Source organism: Neocloeon triangulifer, unplaced genomic scaffold (genome assembly GCF_031216515.1).
Source record: "Neocloeon triangulifer isolate White Clay Creek 2 clone unplaced genomic scaffold, ASM3121651v1 ptg000002l, whole genome shotgun sequence".
Taxonomy (NCBI): Eukaryota; Metazoa; Arthropoda; class Insecta; order Ephemeroptera; family Baetidae; genus Neocloeon; species Neocloeon triangulifer.
Genome location: NW_026775545.1, coordinates 8,373,111 through 8,393,184, shown reverse-complemented (window position 1 = coordinate 8,393,184; position 20,074 = coordinate 8,373,111). Strand labels below are relative to the sequence as shown.

At 40.9% G+C, this 20,074-nt stretch overlaps 1 protein-coding gene across 2 annotated transcripts in view; it reads right to left on the bottom strand.

The window, feature by feature from the left end:
* Positions 1-20,074, bottom strand: part of LOC132202462 (tyrosine-protein phosphatase non-receptor type 9) — a 49,948-nt gene that overhangs the window by 17,262 nt on the left and 12,612 nt on the right. For both annotated transcript variants that reach the window (XM_059629396.1, XM_059629405.1), the window contains exons 2-4: positions 17,501-17,734; positions 16,914-17,003; positions 16,435-16,575 (exon numbers count right to left, since the gene is read on the bottom strand). In XM_059629396.1, the coding sequence (XP_059485379.1) occupies positions 16,435-16,575; positions 16,914-17,003; positions 17,501-17,734 (465 nt within the window). The remainder of the gene's footprint in view (positions 1-16,434; positions 16,576-16,913; positions 17,004-17,500; positions 17,735-20,074) is intronic.

The following is a 20,074-nucleotide window of genomic DNA, read 5'->3' as shown; positions in this document are numbered from 1 at the left end:
TAAAACGCTCTAAAGAACGGCGTAATATTTTTCTTAATATTCCGGCGAAGGGTGCGCAATTACGTCGCCTGTTTGGTTTATTTATATGCACGATGCTTTTGTTTTGTATGCAAACTAGTTGGATTATTCTTGAGCCCGAGTTTTCGTTCTTTCGCATTCGTTGTGCGGTCTGATGGAACCGCGCCGGCTGCGGAAAGAGAGATTACGGCGAGGGTGGAATGTTGCGTTGGGCGAAATAGGGTATTTCGTAATTGGGAGACGTGTTTGCACAAAGAGAGCAAAAGTTTTAAACTTTAGCAAGTAGTGCGAATTTTGTTTTTAATTTGACCACGTACAACTTATGGGACAGAATTCATAATTAAACAAAATTCCCAGCGGGAAGTGTAAAAAAGTAACATTTAATAATAAAATATATTTTGCATTATTTCGAAAGAAATAGTGTGACAAATATCTTTTATAAAGAAATATTTTGAAATTTAATTAGAAACAAAAGGAGGGAAAAATAGAATTTATTGCAGTGTTTTTCTACCTTCATTGGAGTTGTTTCCAAAAAAAAAAAAAAAAAAAAAAAAAAATGCGTCACAAGTTTGAGCCTCTCCCCCTGCTGCATAAATATGTGTATTTTGTGTGCATAATTTTCCAATCAAGCGTGCGCAATATGCATAAACAAGCGCGTCAGTGGGGCGTTCGTTGGTTCGGAGGTCTGGTGGCTCCGGTGCGCGAGGCGCCGACCGCGCGCACATCCTGCTGCACGTGACGCATAAATCTGTGCACTCGCTCATAAATGTGACACTGAAAGAGAGAACGAGCGTAGAGGAAAATAATCCGGCCGCAGGGTGGGTGGTTTAAAAATATATCGCTGCGCTCGCCGTCCGAATTTAGAAGCAAGGTGCATTTCGACGTGTCCCACCATTTCCTCAATTTTTTGTCCGCACTTCTTCTATCTGAATAGTCTGAATGAACCCGGCCCGACGCAATAATTGGTATTCCCGGCGCTCTTTACATATAAAATTTTATTGCGGCATCGATGCTGGCTGGCAGATGCCGCTGCGCGCACCGTTCGCAGCTTCCTCTGAATTTCCCTTTTAGATTTTTGTCACCGGTGCTGCGGCAGAGGGCAAATCTGAACGTCCGACAGTTTCCGTGAATTTTTTTTTATCTAACATAGAAAGCGACTGTTACATAATAATAGCTTCTTCTTTTGCATAATAATTGAATTTGATTATGTTTGCAAATTCCATAACATCTTATGGGTTTCCAAAATCAATATTCACCCTATTTATTCTCAATTGTGCAATATTACGCGGCAATTCTTTTATTAATTTAGATGAATAATATAATTATTATACTTCAAATGATTGAGAATAATTTTAAACCAAACTTCAAGGTTTTTTTGGTGAAAATTTTCTTTGTTGAGTAGGACCGGTCTATATAAAAAAGCTGTTTTTATTTCGCTTTTATAATTCCATTCGAAAGGTAAATTTTTTGGTGGGTATATTTATTTAATTCGGAATTATTATTTTGCTCCAGAAATAATCAATTTACCTCAGATGATGAAAATTTTAAAAACTTTCAGCTTATCGTTCCTGAATAAAAATGCAATATCTACGAATATTTGAAATAAATTTTCGAAACACCGTTCATTGTACCATATTTGTAACTAACAAATAAATTCATAGAAATTGATTACACTGTAGTTTGTGCATTTTGGCTTGAAGCCTGCGCTGGGTGCAAGCCGGAAGTGTGGCGCACGGTGGATCGCAAAGGCGAAATTATTGCCACTCGGCTGTTTGGCGAGAGGCTTTTCTCGATTTAGCTTGGCGCACGCAAGTCGGAGCCTATTTCTGTCCCAAGAAAAACAGCTGAAGAGACTTGACCCCAAGGCTGTTAAATGGCTGCTGCGCACCCGACTGCTGACTGCACTCGCGTTTCAACAAACCATGCGGGCGCCTCCGTTTTCACGTATTGTTTCAGCCGCACGCTTATTGACTCGCAATTATTTCTTTCTTTCCTTTGCCGCGGATAATGAAACGCAAACCGGCGGATGATCGATGCGCGAATTGGGCTTTTGATTAATGTCTTGGCAAAACGGGCGTACTTTTCATAATAATTTGCGAGCTGTTTTTTGGCACGGCAAACTCTTTAACGTGACGTGTGCGAAGCTTTCGCAGAAAGAGGAAGAAAGGAGGCGTACGCGTTTTTGCTTGTGAGCTTAAAAAAAACACACTGCCTCACTGAATTTCTTATGAGCAGACATAAGCACAAAGTGAAATGGAATTTCATATATATATCCAGGCAGCAGCAGGTGATGAAATTTTTATGGTTTTTTAAAAGACGGATTTATATATCTTTCTTTTCCGAGAAGGAAAAAGGAGATAAAATTATTTGTGTCTTCTAAATCCATTAAAATCAATCAGAAATGAATTAATCTCAATAATTTATTCCAGACAAGACGGGTCATTGTTACTCAGCACAATCGATGACGAGAGTCACGGCATTCTTCCTACATTCTTCATCTATTTCAATAAATAAAAAGTAAAATGGATTCCACCCCTGCGAAAATTTGCAAATGTCAGATCGACCAGAGCATATAACCACCCTAGCTGTTTCCGTTGTTCCGCGGTCGCGAACGAGATGCGAACACCGGAAAAGAATCGATTCGCTTTTCGCTTACCTTTTAGCAATTCAAATCGCGAATTCGGCCGTCAGTCGGTGGTCCGATCCGATGTCATTCCTCCCCAGCTTGCCAGCAGCCAGCGGGAGAGAGAGAAAGAGCTCGCCGTGTTTGCAGCCCTCTGCTCTCCCCTATTTATCCGCACAAAGCCGAATTCGCAGCGGGGCGAAGGGAAGCCGTTCGTCCTTCCGCCGTTTCGTCTCCGGGCACAAAACCGATTCGGCGGTCGAACTCTGCGCAGTCGACCCACGGCAAAGAATATAATATGGAATATTATGGATGTGTGTTTAAAAAAAGAGGGACGCGGCGCGCGAGCCGCGTACGCGAGTGAGAGAGAAAGGGGCGCTCGCTCGCTCTCGGAACACTAAGGATGCTGCTCGCTCGCTCGCGGCCTCGCCAGCTAGGGGACCCAGTGAGTGTGTGCGCGGCGGCCACCGCGTTTCGGCGCTTGCGCCCGCATTGAATGTACGTACCCCTTAATATCACCTCTGTTGCATGTTAATCATGTCGGATAGGCACAAAGGGGACACACACACACACAGCCAGATAATATTGGCCAGATAATGAGTTAAACGCACTCCGCCTGCTGACGTTTCGCTCCACGGCCGACCTTCAAATCACACTCTATTATGGTCTTTTTTGTAAAATTTGGCCACACTGTTTTGTGCAGGATTCGGCGTTTCAAAAGCAAAATGGATCTGCTGTCCCTGAAATTGCAATTGATGCCAGCAGATCAATTGTTTCTATAAGGCAAGCTGTATTTGGAATGTAAACAGAATATTAATAATTAATTGAATTTAATTTTCATCGGTTCAAATAAAATTTTATTGAAAGGCAATGTTAAATTTTTTTTAAATTATATCAATAGTTTTAACTTGCCAGGTTAATTTACAATTAGACAGAAAAATGATTTATTTCAAAAGAAAATAAATATAATAAAATTCCCGAGTTTTGAAGAAATTCCTGATAGTCTCATATTATCCTTAAAAAAATGTAATACTTTTTCATATTTTCAGTTTTATTTTTTTCTATGAAAAGGATTTAAAATTCTTTTGTAAAAAATGACATTTTGATTGAATTCATTTTTAAATTTTGGAAAATTTTAATGCTTGATTTAATACTTAATAATTCTTTTTTTTCATCAAAATTTTATCAGATTTATAAAGATTTATCTACATGAATTTGTACACAACTTTTGACCGATAAATTAATAAATTTTTATAAATTTTTTTTTCTTTTCATGCATTCTATGTTGTGCAAGTCCCTGCTCTGTTGTTGTCGATGTCTGCCGACCAGAAATCAATTCCGTGTTTGTTTCAACTATCAGCAGGGGACACTAATTTGCATCAGAATGTCAATAAATCTGCGCTGCATCGATTTTCAGCCTCGTTCCAGAAAGTTCAGGCGAATGCATAATTCAAGTCGCTCAAGTGCAAGCGCGACTCAAAATTATTCAAAGTTTAAGGCCGACTTACATCCTTGGCCTCACCTCTGTACATAGCGGCGAAAGCATGCAAAATTAATGCAGCGAAAGGTGTGCGCGAGCGATTCAAATCACTTCAAAGGAGGATGAAATAGCACAGGCGCCGGGTGGCGTTTCATGCATGTTTTAATAAATAAATAGAACTACCACATCGGCAGATGCGCTTGGCACAAAGGGCCGAACATAAAAAAAATTAAACTCTTTTACTCTAGATAGGGCGAATTAAGATGAAAGTGGAGCTGCCGCGGTTTTGCCTGAACTTCGGCGCAGCACAAAGGCTTGGGGTTGTTTTGCGGTGTCGCTCAGAATCTTGTGAAATTTTGTTCTCCATGAGTTGCACCGACGCACTACAGAATGCAATTACTTTGCCGCTGAGAGCGCAATTCGCATCAAGTATTAAGGGCGCTGCAGCAGTTTCATTTAATATAATGGCCGCGCCGGCTCTTTTAATAATAGTAATATTGCCGGCTCGTTGCTTTGACATATGATTTTATGAAAGCGGCGTTATGATGCAGCTCCTTCCTCCTTGTGGCTTTTTTCAGCCGCACTCTGTGAGCACAAAGGAATAGTTGACCGCTTGCCAGAATCTCTATGTTGGGTACCATTATGGGTTTCGGGTTAGACAAATGCCGGCTAGAAAAGCTTGAATGATTTAATCTTTTCTGGCGGAAACGACAAAAGCAAGAAGAGAGGCTATGTGTACACACAAATAATTAATTTCAGGCTGCTTATGACAAAATATAAATAAAACAAGGCGACTATTTCAAACCCTAGAACAACCACTCTGTTTTACAAAAAGTCTATAAATTTAACTTTAGAACCAAAATAAAACTAATTTTTTGTATTTATTTTTACTTTTTTAATTTTTTTTCATACTATCATGATTGAAAAGCAATTGAAAAAATAGAAAAATGGCTGAAGTAAATTTATTATTGCTGAAATTAAGAGTCAAATGCATTCCTGCAAATATTTATGTTTTTTAATACAAAAATGATATATAAAATGAAGTGAAATGAACCATAAGAAAACAATAAAAAACTCATAGAATAAACCGGACGTTTTTTATAAGAAGCTTCTTATTTTATTATCGTGGGCGACAAAGCTCACGTGCATGCTTTCAACACAAATCAGTCGGGGGCAAGTGTGCGTTCCTCTGCGAAATTTGGCCTCGACGAGGTCACCATTGAGTGATGGCATTCTTGGCCTGTCAAAATAGGGTGGAGCAGATGCGCGGAATTGGCGCTCATTAAAATGTACATGCACACGCACGCGAGCGAGCGAGAAAGAACACAGGGCATTTGTGAGCAGCGCTGTTTGCGCTGATTTATGATTATTGTGCACCATTTGTTAGCGTCATCCGCAGAGCCGATTTGAAGAGAGACAAAAGTAGTGTCTCGCGTGGTGAATGAAGCTAATTATTGCCGCCTTCAACAAGATCCTCCTTCCTTCTGTCGCGAGGGAACACACCAAGCTCTTTGTTATGCTTTCTCTCTGGATATGCAAATTATAATTAATTTTGCAGAGTCCCGAAATTCAAGACGAAGAAGTTTCTCGTCAAAATCGAATCAACTCGGGAGAAATTCAATGAACGCAAAGAATGTGTATGTTAAGTTTGAATTATCTCTGGTTTTTATCTAATTAAACAAAACTTTTAAACAAATTAATTACGAAACTTTTAATGGTTCCGTGTACAGAAAGGGCCAAGGTCGTACTGTGTCCCTTTCTGTTGTGCAGCCACTAAATCATGTTTTAATAATGCATGGCTGGTTTAATGGGCAAACTTTTCAGCCTGTCAAAATCGCCCAAAATGAATTACACGTAAATACACTTTTTGAAAAGCTGACAGTTGATAAAATGAAAAGTTAAAAACGTTGCGATTGCATCTCGGGCAGAAATGATTTTTCGTCGACAAAACGCGGCCATAAATCAGCTGGCCGCGTGCGAGTTAATTTATTCGCGGTGGAACAAGTGCGATGGGCGTGGCTCATTCACATCATCACTGGCAGAACGAGGTCAACTTTGCACCGGAGCAGGAGTCCCGCTCTATTTTCCGTCCAATTTTCGGGCGGTTTCACGCGACTCGGTCCGCAATGCACCCGCCCGAGGAGTGCAAAGAAGAAGCCCTTTTATATATATATATATATGTTGCCATGGTGGCGGCTGAATAATAAAACGGTGCCGCCGGGTTAAGCAAGCAAGTTCTCTCTCATTCTCTTGAAAGAGAGCTCCCATTATTGTCGGTCAAATCTTAAAAAACGATCGCATATAAAAGGCGGAAAAGAGGGATAAGAGTTTGCCAGCAAATCTCGCCAGCGAAAGTAAATTCGGCCTCCTTCTCTCCATTTATCTATATCTTGCGTTTCACGGTCTGCTCGGAAAAACTCCTCTCGCTATCTTGTGTGTGTGGATGTTAATAATTTAGCTTTATGTATTGCGTAAGAGAGCGGCCCTCTTATTTCGCCGAGGCCAACTTAGTGTGTTCTCTTTCGCACACAAGACTCCTTGCTAACTATTGATTTTCCGTGCGCTCCGCACTCGCACACATCGGCCCTATGTAATAGGGCGGTAAGGGGGGTTCTTTCGCCCTGTCTCACTCACCGCGCGCGCCAACCGGCACTTTTCTTCTTTCGCAGTATAAAGTTGCACCCCACTTGCTCGCTTGAGGTGCATTTGAACCAGAAAAGCTGACATCATCCAGCTTTAAGTAGAAGACGAAATGAAAAGAGCGTCTCAGCACCTTTTACTGCATATACATTTTTAAGCTTGAGAAATTCTTTGGATTGAGTTCAGAGCAGTAAACAAGACTTGAACGTCGGAAGAAAATGCATGCAAGAATCAAAGATGGATTTTAGCTGTGAAAGTGCATTTCTATTTCTTCAATAGGAATAATTGAAATATCTTACATAAAAACCTCTCCTTTTTGCTTTGACGGTTCAATATTATGCAAATTGCATTTTGCTTTTAGATACGTCGCCGATAATATGAGATATTAAATAATTCCCATTCATCAAGAATCGTACTACCCTATTCCCTTCCACGATCTAAAGAAATATATTTCAAGTCGAAAGGTTCCTGCACTTTACACTAACGATCCGCGTGCTTTTCTTTGAAGGTGCAGAATCTTTTCAAAGATACAGAGTTCAAAGCACTGGCAGCCAATAAAGAAATCTGGAAAGTTTTTAATTAGCTCAGTGGAAAATTAATTTTCAAAACGAAGAAAAGCTCCTGCACAATTTTAGGTGGTAATTGAATATTTACAAAGACCACTAGCAATCATTTATCCTTTGGCGAAAACTCCACTTGTAAAACGGATTCAATTTGGCTGAAACGAAAGCAGTTAACTTTTCTTTTCAGTCGCGCCACTGAATCGTGTACCAAGTGTATGTGCGGGAGTGCTTTAATTCCACCAGCTGCAAAGTTGCCCGCCTAATTGCTCCGTCAAGTGTGTGTGTGTTGCGGAATTCCGAGTCTCTTCAACGCCCTGTTTTTTATTTTCACTTCTACGACGACGAGGGTGCCGTGCATCTTGTCCGTTTAGCTCACTTGGTTAACCTCCGCAACGTGGAAATGAGAGAGGAAATAACCAGAGATGTATATATTATATACGCACCCTTTCACCAAATTAAAAATGCAAACGCCACACAAGCTCATTTTCGACGTAAAAATTCCCAATTAAAGAGCTGCGTTTGTGCGATAAGGTCGCTTTCATTAATTCATGTACATGCAGCGGCAAAAAGGACGGACTCGTCACATACGCAAATGAACCAGGGTTGTGGACTTTAAAGCCACTGTGGGCAGTTATAAATTTTAAAGGCCTCTATAGTCAGGGTGGAGGGTTTTCTGTTAAAAAAACAGCCCAACTAGCCCAACTGAGTATGACCATTTTTTTCTTAAATTATCAATTGGTTTAAAATATGTAATTGCCCAGGATAAAAATAATTGCATTTATTCGGCGAACAATTTTTTTTTAAATAGCCATGGTTTCTTACGAGAAATAATATTAATCTTAAAATCGAAGAAAATTAATTTTTTTCAATAAAACCCAAAATAGGTTAGAAAATTAAAATCAACGGAACACATATTGAAACGTTTCAATAAAAAATTCTCTCAAACTGGAAACTCCTGCTAAAAAATAAATTAATGTTCAGTAGTTTTATTTTTAAAGAATCCGTTGCAAAATAGAACTTTTAACAATTTAAGTTTTTGAAGTAATTAACATTTTCATTATAGTTATATTGTTCACAATTGTTCATTAAAATTTGTGTAAACAAACATTGGTGAAGGGAATCAGGGAGGCCAAAAACAGAAGCGTAATTAAGTGTGCGATTCTACTCTTTCCGTGAGCTCGCTGCTGTTTCTGCAACCCTTCCAGCACAAATTCAAAGTCCACCACCCACCCCTGTGCACATATTTCCATATTTACAGAAGGAGAGGAAATTTGTACAGAGAGAGCAGAGAGTGCAATTATGATTCTCCATCTGCATGAAATCCGCAGCCAAGTGCAGGCTGAATCGTAAAACAAGAGCAGCCCTCGTCAGCTCCCAGAGGGTTGCACTGCAGCTTTCGGCACGGGGGTGCACAAGCACGCCCGGCACCTAAATTATTTTTATGTTCTGATGGATGGCAGCATCGGCCAAGGGGGTGCTTTTTGACCATCGCGTGAATAATTGAAGACTGCGACGGCCAGGGAAGAATTTTCTAGACGCCGAATTCAAATATTAATTGCAATACGTAAAAAATTTGTGCGTAGAAGGAATTTTATTAAATTTTGAAGTATCTGCGGGGGTGCGTGGCCATTGATACTACGCATCAGAATTCGCTGATTAAAATATCAGGCCGCGATAATCGTTTTTTATTTAAATTAGGAGGGGAGCTCTGCGAATTTAATCAAGATAAATGGGATAAAAATGGTTTCATTTCCAACGGAAATAAGACAATATTTTGTTGCCATGCGCTTGAACATTTTTCTACTTGAAAAGAAAAAAAAAAACAATTCAACACCTTGCACAAAAAGCATTTCATTTGCATTAAATTTCAAATGTAACGCGATACACTCGTTTGAAAAAAAAGCGATCATGTTACGTTTTGCTCGCACATGCATGCGCTTTTTCATCATCTCCTGTATTGAATGGAGCCATAATTCCTGATGGGCGTCGGCACCGTTTCCGAATATGCAAATTACGCCGATCAATGCTGATTACCATGACAAAAAGTGGGTCGATAAAGTAATCACGGCAGATGAAGAGATGAGCCGTCGCTGCAAATTAATTAGCCAGTCAGCAGCATGAGGGCTGAATCATCACACGCGGAGAGAAAAGACGGCCTGAGTCTCAAATAACAACGTCCAAGTAATGCATCTCAGGTTCAATTTTCATGACGTCATTATTATATCAGAGCTGCACAGTGGCCGGGAAATGTTATGCTAATTTAAAAAGAGGAAAATTTTCAGCCCTACAATTTCATTTCTAAATAAATTGGATTATTTCAGCAAGTGCTGTGTGGAGTGCACTTCTTGCAAAGCCGGCGGAAACAAATTTTTAATGACAAAATTTACAGCTGGGGGAGCCGGGAAATTGTCTAATTACGCTCATCGCGGATTTTACGATATGTGTTGCAGGTGCTTTTATCGGTCTCCTGGGAAACATCCCTCTGCCGAATTAAAAGCAAATTAATGGAGCTTCTCTTTCATAATTAAAAAACCTTTCGGAGTTTCGTCCTGGTGCTTTCGTGTTAAAATCGTGTTTGTGGCAGGGTGTATATTTGAACAGTGGGTCGATTCCTGAGCTCGGGTCTATCGGAGGCCACCTGCACGACTCGTCTGCCGAGCGGGTTGCATGCCTCTGTCGGGCGTTAGGCGCAAACAAGCGGGCACGCATTCCATTAATCATCGTTTGCGCTCTCTTCTGTTTTCCACTGGAACGGCGTGAACGCAAAAAATAATTCTGTCACTCGGAGGCCGGCTGCATAATTTATTATCTCACGCCACGAGCGTGCTCAAAGGATAATTACCGTTTAGGAGAACAGCGGTCGGTCTGCTCGGATTATAAATAAATGCACTAAAAGAGGCGCGACATTACTCAAAGTCACAATTTTTACGCGCGTCTCGATTATTTCGCCTGCGAGGAAGAGACGAAATTTGCATTTTAATGCGACAACCCGCAATAAACAAGCGTAATCTGCCGCGATGCATCTGCCAAGGCATAAAAAAAATTGGAGTAATGAGCCAGAGACTTAAAAGTTTCGGCTGAAAGGAAGCGAGATAATAAAGGAAACCATTAAATTGACATTATAACCGGTGCGGTATGCATTAAAAGAAAAAGCGATACTCCTTCAGAGCAGGGTTTTCATATAAATATATAGAGTCATGAAAAAAGCTCTCCTTTTAACTTTCACGCGCTCGTAAAAATTATTTGCATACTAAAATGCTATACGAGTGAGGCAGGAGGACGAAGAGAAGCTGCGGAATAAATTATGAGATGTTGGCGCGCGTAAAAAAAGTGGCGAGAAAAGTGAAATCTGAGCTTAACAGGTGTATTGAAAGCAAAAAATTGCACTCTAATAAATTGAAAATGTAATAAAAAAAAAAGATTTTACTGTCAAGAAACAATTTCTTTTTTTCCTTTTCAGGTCGGGATTAGTTTCAGATGATTGTCCCTTGTCATCCGTTTCCTAATTTCTGTCTTCTTTGAGTCCCTTCTCAATTTATCAGATTCAGCACGATCCCTTTTGCCCGGTGTGGTATTAAAGGGCTCACGTCACAAAATGAAAGGACGAGAAGTGAGAGAAGAGAGAGCGGCATGAATGGGATGATTTTTCTCCCAGCGGGTAATTCAGTGTTGCTCCCAAAAGGGAAAAGCACGCAACTTTTCCTTGGACGCAACAAAGATGGATGCCCGGCCGCAAAACGAGATGAATTTCTGCTGATCCGAGCACAAGGTCCGCTCGGACAGGAAAAAAGGTGCGGGGAAAGAAACCGCCGAGATTTCTGTTATTTTTTGTGTGTGCCCTGCTCTCGTTTTTGCGACCAACTTTGGCAGCAAACGAGCCGACTTACGCGTCTTTTCCTCCGACGGAAAGTATTACTTTTTATTATTTTCCTCGTCCTGACCCGCCGTCCGGCGCCGCAGATCACAAAATTATACGGCAGCATCTGCGACAAAGGCGAGATTTGCATACGCACTTTGAAAGTTTGCGGCAGCGATTATTGCCACAAGTGCCGGTGTTTCTATTTATAGGGCGCGATTAATCAATGTCGCCCCTCGCAGTTTGCGTCACGTGTGTGCTGCTTGGTTAGGCGAGATTTGGGCCGATTAGGGCGAGCGCTGGGCGAAAATTTGTGGCTCCAGCGCACGTTCAGTTCAATGTAAACACGGGCAATTTGCTTGTTTGGCAGAGAAAACGCCAATCTAATTCCAGATAGCAAACCTCGCATGTGAGATCCATAAACATTACAAGCAGGATTATAATTATATTCATTTAAATATTTCAACTCATAAAATAATACTAATTTATCATATAAAATTATTTATCGCTGAAAATATCTTGCGATTTTTTAGATTATTTTGCAATCTATTAGTTTTTCAAACGCAGCGGATACTTGAAATTTAAAGTCAAAAGTTACATTCAATTACAAAATAAATATATTCAAAGAAAAACAATTAAATAGTAGCAAGAATAATTCTCAAATTTTCGTGATTTCATTGAAAACCTAGACTAAAATTTTTTTACTTCAAATTAAAAAAAAAAAATTATGCATTTTTTTCATTGATAATTTCTTAACATCATATTGACAACAAAATAAATGAAGATAATCATTTTTAGCAGGTGTCCCAAAAAAGACTGTCTGGCAATTTCAACAAATTAATCCTGCCACAGCATCCCTTGTCATATCTTTGTCGTCATGACGCCTTTGATGCTATGTTTAGAGAGCCAAATTTGTTAGAAACAATTTTCTCTGATGACGCCAAAGCAGGGAGCGCAGCCAATTCCACATCAATCTTAAAAAACCCCATCCTTCAGCGGCAAATATTTTGATAATTTCGGAACGGGGCAATTCCTCAAGCCGCTGCTGACAAGCTCGAAAATAACCAGCCGAGAGCAACTGTGCACGAATCGAGTAGCAATCAATCAATCGATGCGGCACGAGCAGCATCTGGCGCGATTCTCAAGGTCGTTTGTTACTTCATAAAATTGGACGCCGAGCGGGCCAATTAACATGCCCGGCCGTCCAGACTCAAGAGGGTGTGTTCGGTATGAGCCCCTGCAGCTCAAGGGCTGCTTTTGGCCGAGCGCCTGATATAAATTTAGCCAAGGTAAACATACGCACCGACGTCGAGAGTGACAACCCCGAATATCAAACGGATGAAACGAACCTAACAAGCAAAACTTTGTGCTCGGCGCTCCCCTCGAGTCGGCAGGCGACTTGTGGGATTTTCATCATCCACTCGTTACGAGATTCCTCTTTTATCTGGAATTGAGAGAGGTCGGGTCCTTTGATCACGCGAGTTTTGCTTCCAGCCTGCTGGTGTCACTAATGATTCACTGCTAATTAAGTTTCATTCGAGATAAGACTTGATCTAAAAAGTTTACAAAGATTAATAAGAATAATAAAGTAATTAAAGGAGATTAGTTGTATTTCTGGGCCTATTCACGCACGTCAAAAGAGACATTTAAACATTTTTATGTCTGAAATTTTAGAGAAAAGCATGAGTTTTTTTTACAAATATGAAATATGAATTTTTGTCGTTGCATAAAATAAAAATAGCCCAATATGAAAAGAGACAAAACGAATATATATTTAACAAAATGAAGAAAAAAAATCTAGATCAAACTCTTTCTTCTGTTGACCTTCTGCATGACCTGCGACAAAAAGTTCATTGATATTTCCGCAGACTGATCGTGAGTTGAGGGAGGAAAACAACAAGCAATTTCAGCTTGGAACAAATCGCCGCAGCTTTCATAGCAAAGCCAATCTGATGTCCGCGCGCGGGCGTTGTGCCCAGCCGTCGGGAAATGGAGCAATTTCGTCTGGCACCTGATTAGCACCGGCCCCAGCCAACCAGCCAGTCGAACGACGGGCAATAAAGAAGTAAAGGGGTGAGTATCAGGTTGCACAGAGAGAGCTCATTGACCCTGCCGGTGGTGCTCTACAAATCCAGCGCTAGGTGTATTGACTGTGGGCTGCTATGGCAACCGCCCAACTACACGTCCTCTGACGCTCTTCTCCATAACACACTCACAAACTTTTCTTTTTCTTTTTTCACCGATTTTTCCAGCCGTCTCTTCATTGCTGATTGTGACTGACGCTGCGTGGGAGCGAGTTTGCGACTCGAAAGTGCTTTTATATTGCTCGCGTGCAAACTTGAATTTTGTGCATTTCTTATTGTGCCGCGGGAATCGTCCTTGTTATTTGTTCTGCGACGGATTTTTGTTTGCGGTCTTCCGAGAGATTTTGTTTAGGGTCGTTCTGCGCGCGATGGGAAAAGTTGCGATCGACGCTTTTTATCATCGTTTATCTGTCAGCTTTCGCTGCTGTTGCGTGCACCGTCGCGATAAGATCGCACACAAAGGCTGTATATTTCTCAAGTGAGCTATATAGTAGCGTGGTTACAAAATTTCACACTTTCAGTCGTTCAAAAACAATTCAATTTACTTATTCCTGTACAATTTTGAGTGAAAAAAGTGTTATTCACAGCCAGAGGAAAAATCAGCATATTCTTGCTTTCCAGCAGATCTCTTTTTAATTTTACATGAATTTTATTATTAAACATTGCTATTATTTTGTGTGGTGATATTTTTTTTTTCAGAGGCTTTTAAAATAATAATTTGATTGCTCAGAGAGACAAAGTTATTGGATCGCAAATTCAAGTATTTTTCCAATATCTGATTTTCATATCTTTTTAATCAAATCTCTGGTGAATTGTAATAAAAACAAAATCCTGAATAAGATATCGGATAAGGCTCACTGCGGTGGATGGGGTCTTTTTTATTTTGGAAGTATTAGCAAAATTCTTGCTAGTGATGGTGCCGTTTTTCCTATCAATTATTTTTTTTAAATAAATTGTTCTCAACAATTCAATGTGCACAATGTGCACAAATAATTAATAATCAATTCCAATTGAATTGTAATTTCAACTACTTCTGATCAAACATGCTATACTGTGTTCAGTTCACTGAGGTGTGGTGCTTACTTGATAGAGTTTCGCTAATGAGTCCAGATAATTAAGCACACCTCGCAAATGCACTTTGTTGTTAACTCTTATACATCAAACTTTCATGCAGCGCATTAATTTCGCAAGTCGGAAGGAAAATCAGCAAAGTTTTCTTTTCACCGGAGCTGTTGTAGCGTGGCATTATTTTTCGCTTTGTCCTCTCGGCGCTGCAATATTAATCCAGAGCAGCATTCTTCGCGGGGATATAAACGGAGCACAAAACAAAACCTACGGCGATGATACGAATCGCAAATCGATACGGCACCAGGCATCCGCTCTGTACATCGGCTTTGTTTCTATACACACAAGGCCGCTGCTGGAAAGCAAAATTATTTCTATTTTTGGCACGCACAATAAAAGGATTCAGAGAATTCACTCGTCCAAATTTATTAACTACAGTGAAACGCAAAAAGGATGAATGAAAAAAATATACGAGAGCTGCTTGCTCAGCACACACATAAAGAGCTTTTCTTTTGAAATTCGCGCTCGCTTTTCCGAGCGAATGAGCACCCGAAATTGCCGCACGAAGAAGTCGTCTGCGGAAAAAATGCGTCTCTCGCGCGCAGGCAAAAACGACACTCGCACTTTTTATCGTCGCCGGAATTTGCATTCGCCCGGCAGTGGAGATAAACAGGCCGGGGTCGTCATTTTTCACCCCCCGTCTGGAGAAAGTCTCGTCCTCGGGAAAAGTGATGCATAATACATGCGCCCGAGATTAACGCCCGAATATTTATGACCGACGAATTGCGCCATAAATTCGCCATGTTTTTCTTTCAAGTATGGCGACATAATAGGTCAGCGCTGTGCTGGAGAAGGCGCGAGCTTTCATTTTTAATTGCGAGGAGAGCGGCTAATTGAAGTTGGCTGAAAAGTTTTAATGAAGTGGCTGCTGCAGAGAACAGGCAACACTTGAAAAAGTGCAGCTGCCGACGATGCTTTTAGTCGCGTTTCGCTCTTTCTCACCAACTTGGAAACGCAATTCCGCGCCCCCGCCTGACCGTTCTGCACAATTATCTCATAAACTCTGCAATTTACGACCGCATCGTTTCCTCGACTGGCGCCTCCGTTTTATCAATCTTGCTGGGGGACTGGTTGGTCATCTCGGCACGCAGCGAAATTACAAATGAGAAACATTAATTTACTTTCTTCCTCTACTCCAACGTGTCTCAAAGTTTCCCACTCAATTTGCCACGCGAGAATCCAATTCTCAGTCGACAAATCCCATATCTTCATTCAATTTTCTCTCTCTGTGATAATTTAGCGCGTCGTAGTTCTCAAAAGTAATAATGTGTAACATCAAACAAAGTTGGTTCCACTCCGCGGGCGCTTTCCCCGCGCGCGCCTTTCACCGAAATCTGCCGCCTACGAATGAATAATAACAACGCCCTATTAGGGTGCTAAATTTAGAACGGCGTTTTCGTTTTCCTTTCCGAAAAGGAACAAACGCATCCAAGAGTGTGGAGAGAGAGCAACGTGCTCGCAATTCGCGCTGTTAATTCAGCCCGAAATAACGCCCCTCTGATGAAACGAAGGCGACGTGCGCCTCTTCGGGCAGATTTTACGAGCGCGTTTCGCTCACATCTGATAATAAATTTTGTCATCACGAGCAATTCCGAGGAAAAGGTTGCGTTGGAGGAAACTCGTGCTAGCGAATGCAAATCGCCATGTCGCAATTTCCTTGCACACTTGGCTTTTCTGTACCTGGAATTTCTGGCGCCGACCTAGATTTTATTTGCATAGGGGTTTAGAAGTGAGTAATTTATATGTATTTAAATTACTTTTTGAACCAGGGAAAATTATCAAACCTCGTAGTTATAAAAAATTGTTAGTCTTATTTTTCATGTAAAATAAAATTTAATTTTCATGTAAGAAAAAGGCATCAAAACGAAATTTAAAATTTATGGCCCCGAAAACTTTCGCCGGTCATTCTAGCTCTTATCTTAATTATGTCCCATCAATGAACAGAAGCATCATCCTTATCTATACGCGTGCGTATTTATCGCTCTCCTCTTATTCCATAATGCAAGACCGATCATTCAAAGTCAAACATGCGGGGCTGTACTCACTTTGAGCAGGGTCAGAATTTTCTGGCTGAGCTCGTAGTCAAAGTGCGAGTATTTGGAGCCAGTCATGTCGTAGACGAAGACCAGGCCGCAGCGTTGCGTCTCGGCACTCTCGAGGGCCACGTCCAATTGATAAACGACCCCCTGAAACCAGATTAATGAATCAGTGGAGCGCCAGAAGCGGACTAATGGCCATCATTTGGTGCTCGTTGGATCATCTCTCCTTAGTTAGCCGCCGTCACGTGTAGATAAATAAATGGCGAGCACAATTTGTCACATCTCCAGGAAATTTAATTAGGCCCCGTGTATATTTATAGTCATAATTTGATTTGAGCCTCGATCGGTGTCGGTAGATCAAAGAGAAAAAGGGATGTCAAATAATTTTCAATTCAATTTGAAGTGTTGACAGACGGAATTTGTTAGTTTGAAATCAATGCTCGACTGGGGCGTATGTGAAACTTAACCTTTTATATATCACATACCTGCAGTGTGCATTGGTGCGTGCTTGTGCCCGGGTCATGCAGTCTGGCTGTGAAAACAGCAATCGCGGCGCCAGTCTCATCTCGGGTCGGCTAAACAAACATGAAGAATATGCATAAATCAAGGCGGATACAAGTGGAACGTACTTGTGTCTGCAGCATCCACAACACTACTTAAAAGAATGGAAATATAGTTCTTATTTTGTAAGAAAAGAAAATATTTTAAGTTTGAAATTAAATATTTAATTTATTTTGCTGAAATTATAGCAAAATAATTTAATTAAATGTAATATTTTTATTTACCTTGTTCCAAAATAAAATTTATTTTCTACCTTGAAACGTGAAAATCATAAATAATTATTTTAAAAAATATTCAAACCATTTTTCAAATTGCAATTAATTCAGAAAATGCCACCGCATCAATTTAAAATTATCTAATAAATGAGTCAACTTGTGAACTCTGGACGGCGGAGGTCTCGAGGGAGGTTGGTCTGTGTCCGGCCCCTCAGTCAGTTAGATTTCAATGATAAAATGATTCGATGGCACTTTTCCAGGTCATAAAGTGCGCCCGGGAGATAAGTTTGACTCACCAAGACTGTAAACTTGCCGGTGCTGAGCTCTTTGCCGAGAGGGTCCTGCAGGGGGTTGAATTGTGAGAGGCCCTCGCGGTGCCTGGTGGCCTCGTGGGCCTCGTACAGGGTCACCGCGCGACCCACGTCGAATTTTCTGGCGGCCAGGAACTTGACGGCAGCCGACCACGACACGGGGCCCGCGTGTCGTCGTCGTCGCAGCTTGTTGACCACCTCGAGGAAGTCGCGGGTGGCCTGCAATCACAAATCGCGCGTTAGCAAACTTAACAACCAGATTGCGGGCAAAATTGTACGGGCTCTGAATGGGAGGAACCTTGGTGAATAAATATAGATGTAGACACCCTGCTTTCAGCTTTGTCGTCGAGTTTGCTTTTGGCACAAGGACAAGAAAATATGGTACAATTCCATTTGGATGTGGGACAAATTATTTATTAGAAGAGAGACTGGTCAGCAAATTTGAATAATAAAAAATAGCTAAGTAGCTGCCGTTTTGATTATTAAAAATAAAGTAAATTATTCATAAATAATTATCATTCTTAGTATCATTTAGAGCAATTTCTCATTAAAATATAAAGGCAATGAAAAAAATAAATATTTTGAGTTGGTAATGCAATGAAATAATTTTTGAAGTAAATAAAAAAAAACTAGAAATTGAAGTTGGAGGATTAAATTTACTAGCAAAAACAAAATTAAAACTTTTGTATTACTTATTAAATTAAAAGAAAACTTTGAAACAAAAATAGAACCAATTGTAATTTCTACGCAGTCAAAACGGTTGAATCAAAGGAATAAAAAACCTACCCCACACGCGCTTGTCACTTTAAAGAGGGGCCCGCAAGAGCCGAAAATTACGAGTCAGCCAACTCGTCAAAGGCAAACGACTGACGGGGGACGGCGCGCAATTGCCGATAATTAATGTGAAATCACATTCCCAAGCCGACGTGCTTGATATTGCGAAAGTGCGCCGCCGAGTGCGAAAAGTTTTCGACTCGCTCCGCTAGGTGTCAGCACAGCCCTCGCGCACACCGTCTACTCGATCCTGACCCCTGTGCCGGCGCGAGACTTGGGCGCTGGGATGGTGATCACGGCTCCGCGCTCGGTAGGCAACTGAGCGACGCCGCGAGTTCGGCGGGTTGCGGGACCATGTCGTCGGCGTTTCCCCTTGCTCTGCAGAGTAAACAAAGGACCGTTTGCACTACTGTCGAGGAGTACGTGCACTTGCTTTCAGCCAGACTCCTTTTCGTTCAATTCGTGCTTGGCGAGGGGAACGTGAAATTTTAATGGCGAAAAATGAGAACTCATTATAAGCGGAAAACGAGAGTTTTTCAAACGAAACGCGGATTTTTGTTAAAGACTTTCGTCAATTCAAAGGTGCTGTGAAAAGAAGGGGTTCGTTTAAAAGACTTTATTTAGTTCTAAAGGTGCTAAAATTCTAATTTTTCGCTTCACAGAATGTGGAGGAAATAATAAATATTTGGCGATGAAAAAAGTTGGTATTCCCAGAAGGGCGGCGCAGACGATGTCTATAGTCTGGAGCAGGAGAAGATAATTACACTGCTGCTAATTAATTGTATGGAGCAAGGCGTAAGCGATGCTCTGACTGCACGTGTATTCCGCATTAATTGTTCCAATTAATAATCATGCTTAAGGCAATCGAGACTAAATAACTTCTTGAATTATTAAATCCAAAATTGCTTCTTATTTTAGATTTGTTAATAAAATTTAAAATTATTGAAAATAATAAATAATTCAACCAAATGACAATTTAAATGAATTGATAAAAAAAATCATTTCAGATCGGCTAATTTCATCTTAGGAATGAACTTAAAATCTGTAAATACCAGGATAGAGCAGTAAATTCATCTTAATAGGGTAAAAGGTTCGTTAAAGCGCAACTTTTACTGCCTAAAATGCTTTAGGGCCACAGCATCTCTGAGACAGAAAATTGCATAGTGTGTGTTTCCTTGAGTAAAAGACTCAAAATAAAAACGCGCAAAGCAATTGCGTCTGAATAATGACATGGCGCAGACCCGTCTGCAAAACAGCAATTTTCCTTCCGAGTGCGCCCATAAAATCCAAGCCCGAAATTCCGCGAACAGAATAAAACGATACCAAATTGTTTTACAACGCGGAGGAAAAAAAATAAAGAGGAAAAATCACGACAGACTGGCTATTCATTAAAAGCGTGCTTTGTTTATGCAAATCAGCGGCGAGCGGCCGAGGTGAAATAACGATAATTTGGTGCGAGAGGGATATGGAATATATAAAAGTGCAGACGCACCTGCGAGAAAATCGTCGCGAGTGGATTCTGCGAACGACGAACCGACACTGACCAAATTTAAATTCGGGGGCCGATTTTGACGAATTGATAAGGCTTTTGTGCGGCGCTCTGGATGCTATCTGCGAGTTTTCTGAGCGGAACAAAAGCGGCAGAGGGCCGTCCTTGGCGATGAGCAGCGCGCAGGGGATACGCTTTCGCGAGCTGCAATTTGAATAATCACGGAGCGACCGAGTGAGAGAGAGAGAGCAGTGGCTGCTAGACCATTATCGCGATTGAGCATTCCCGAATGAAAC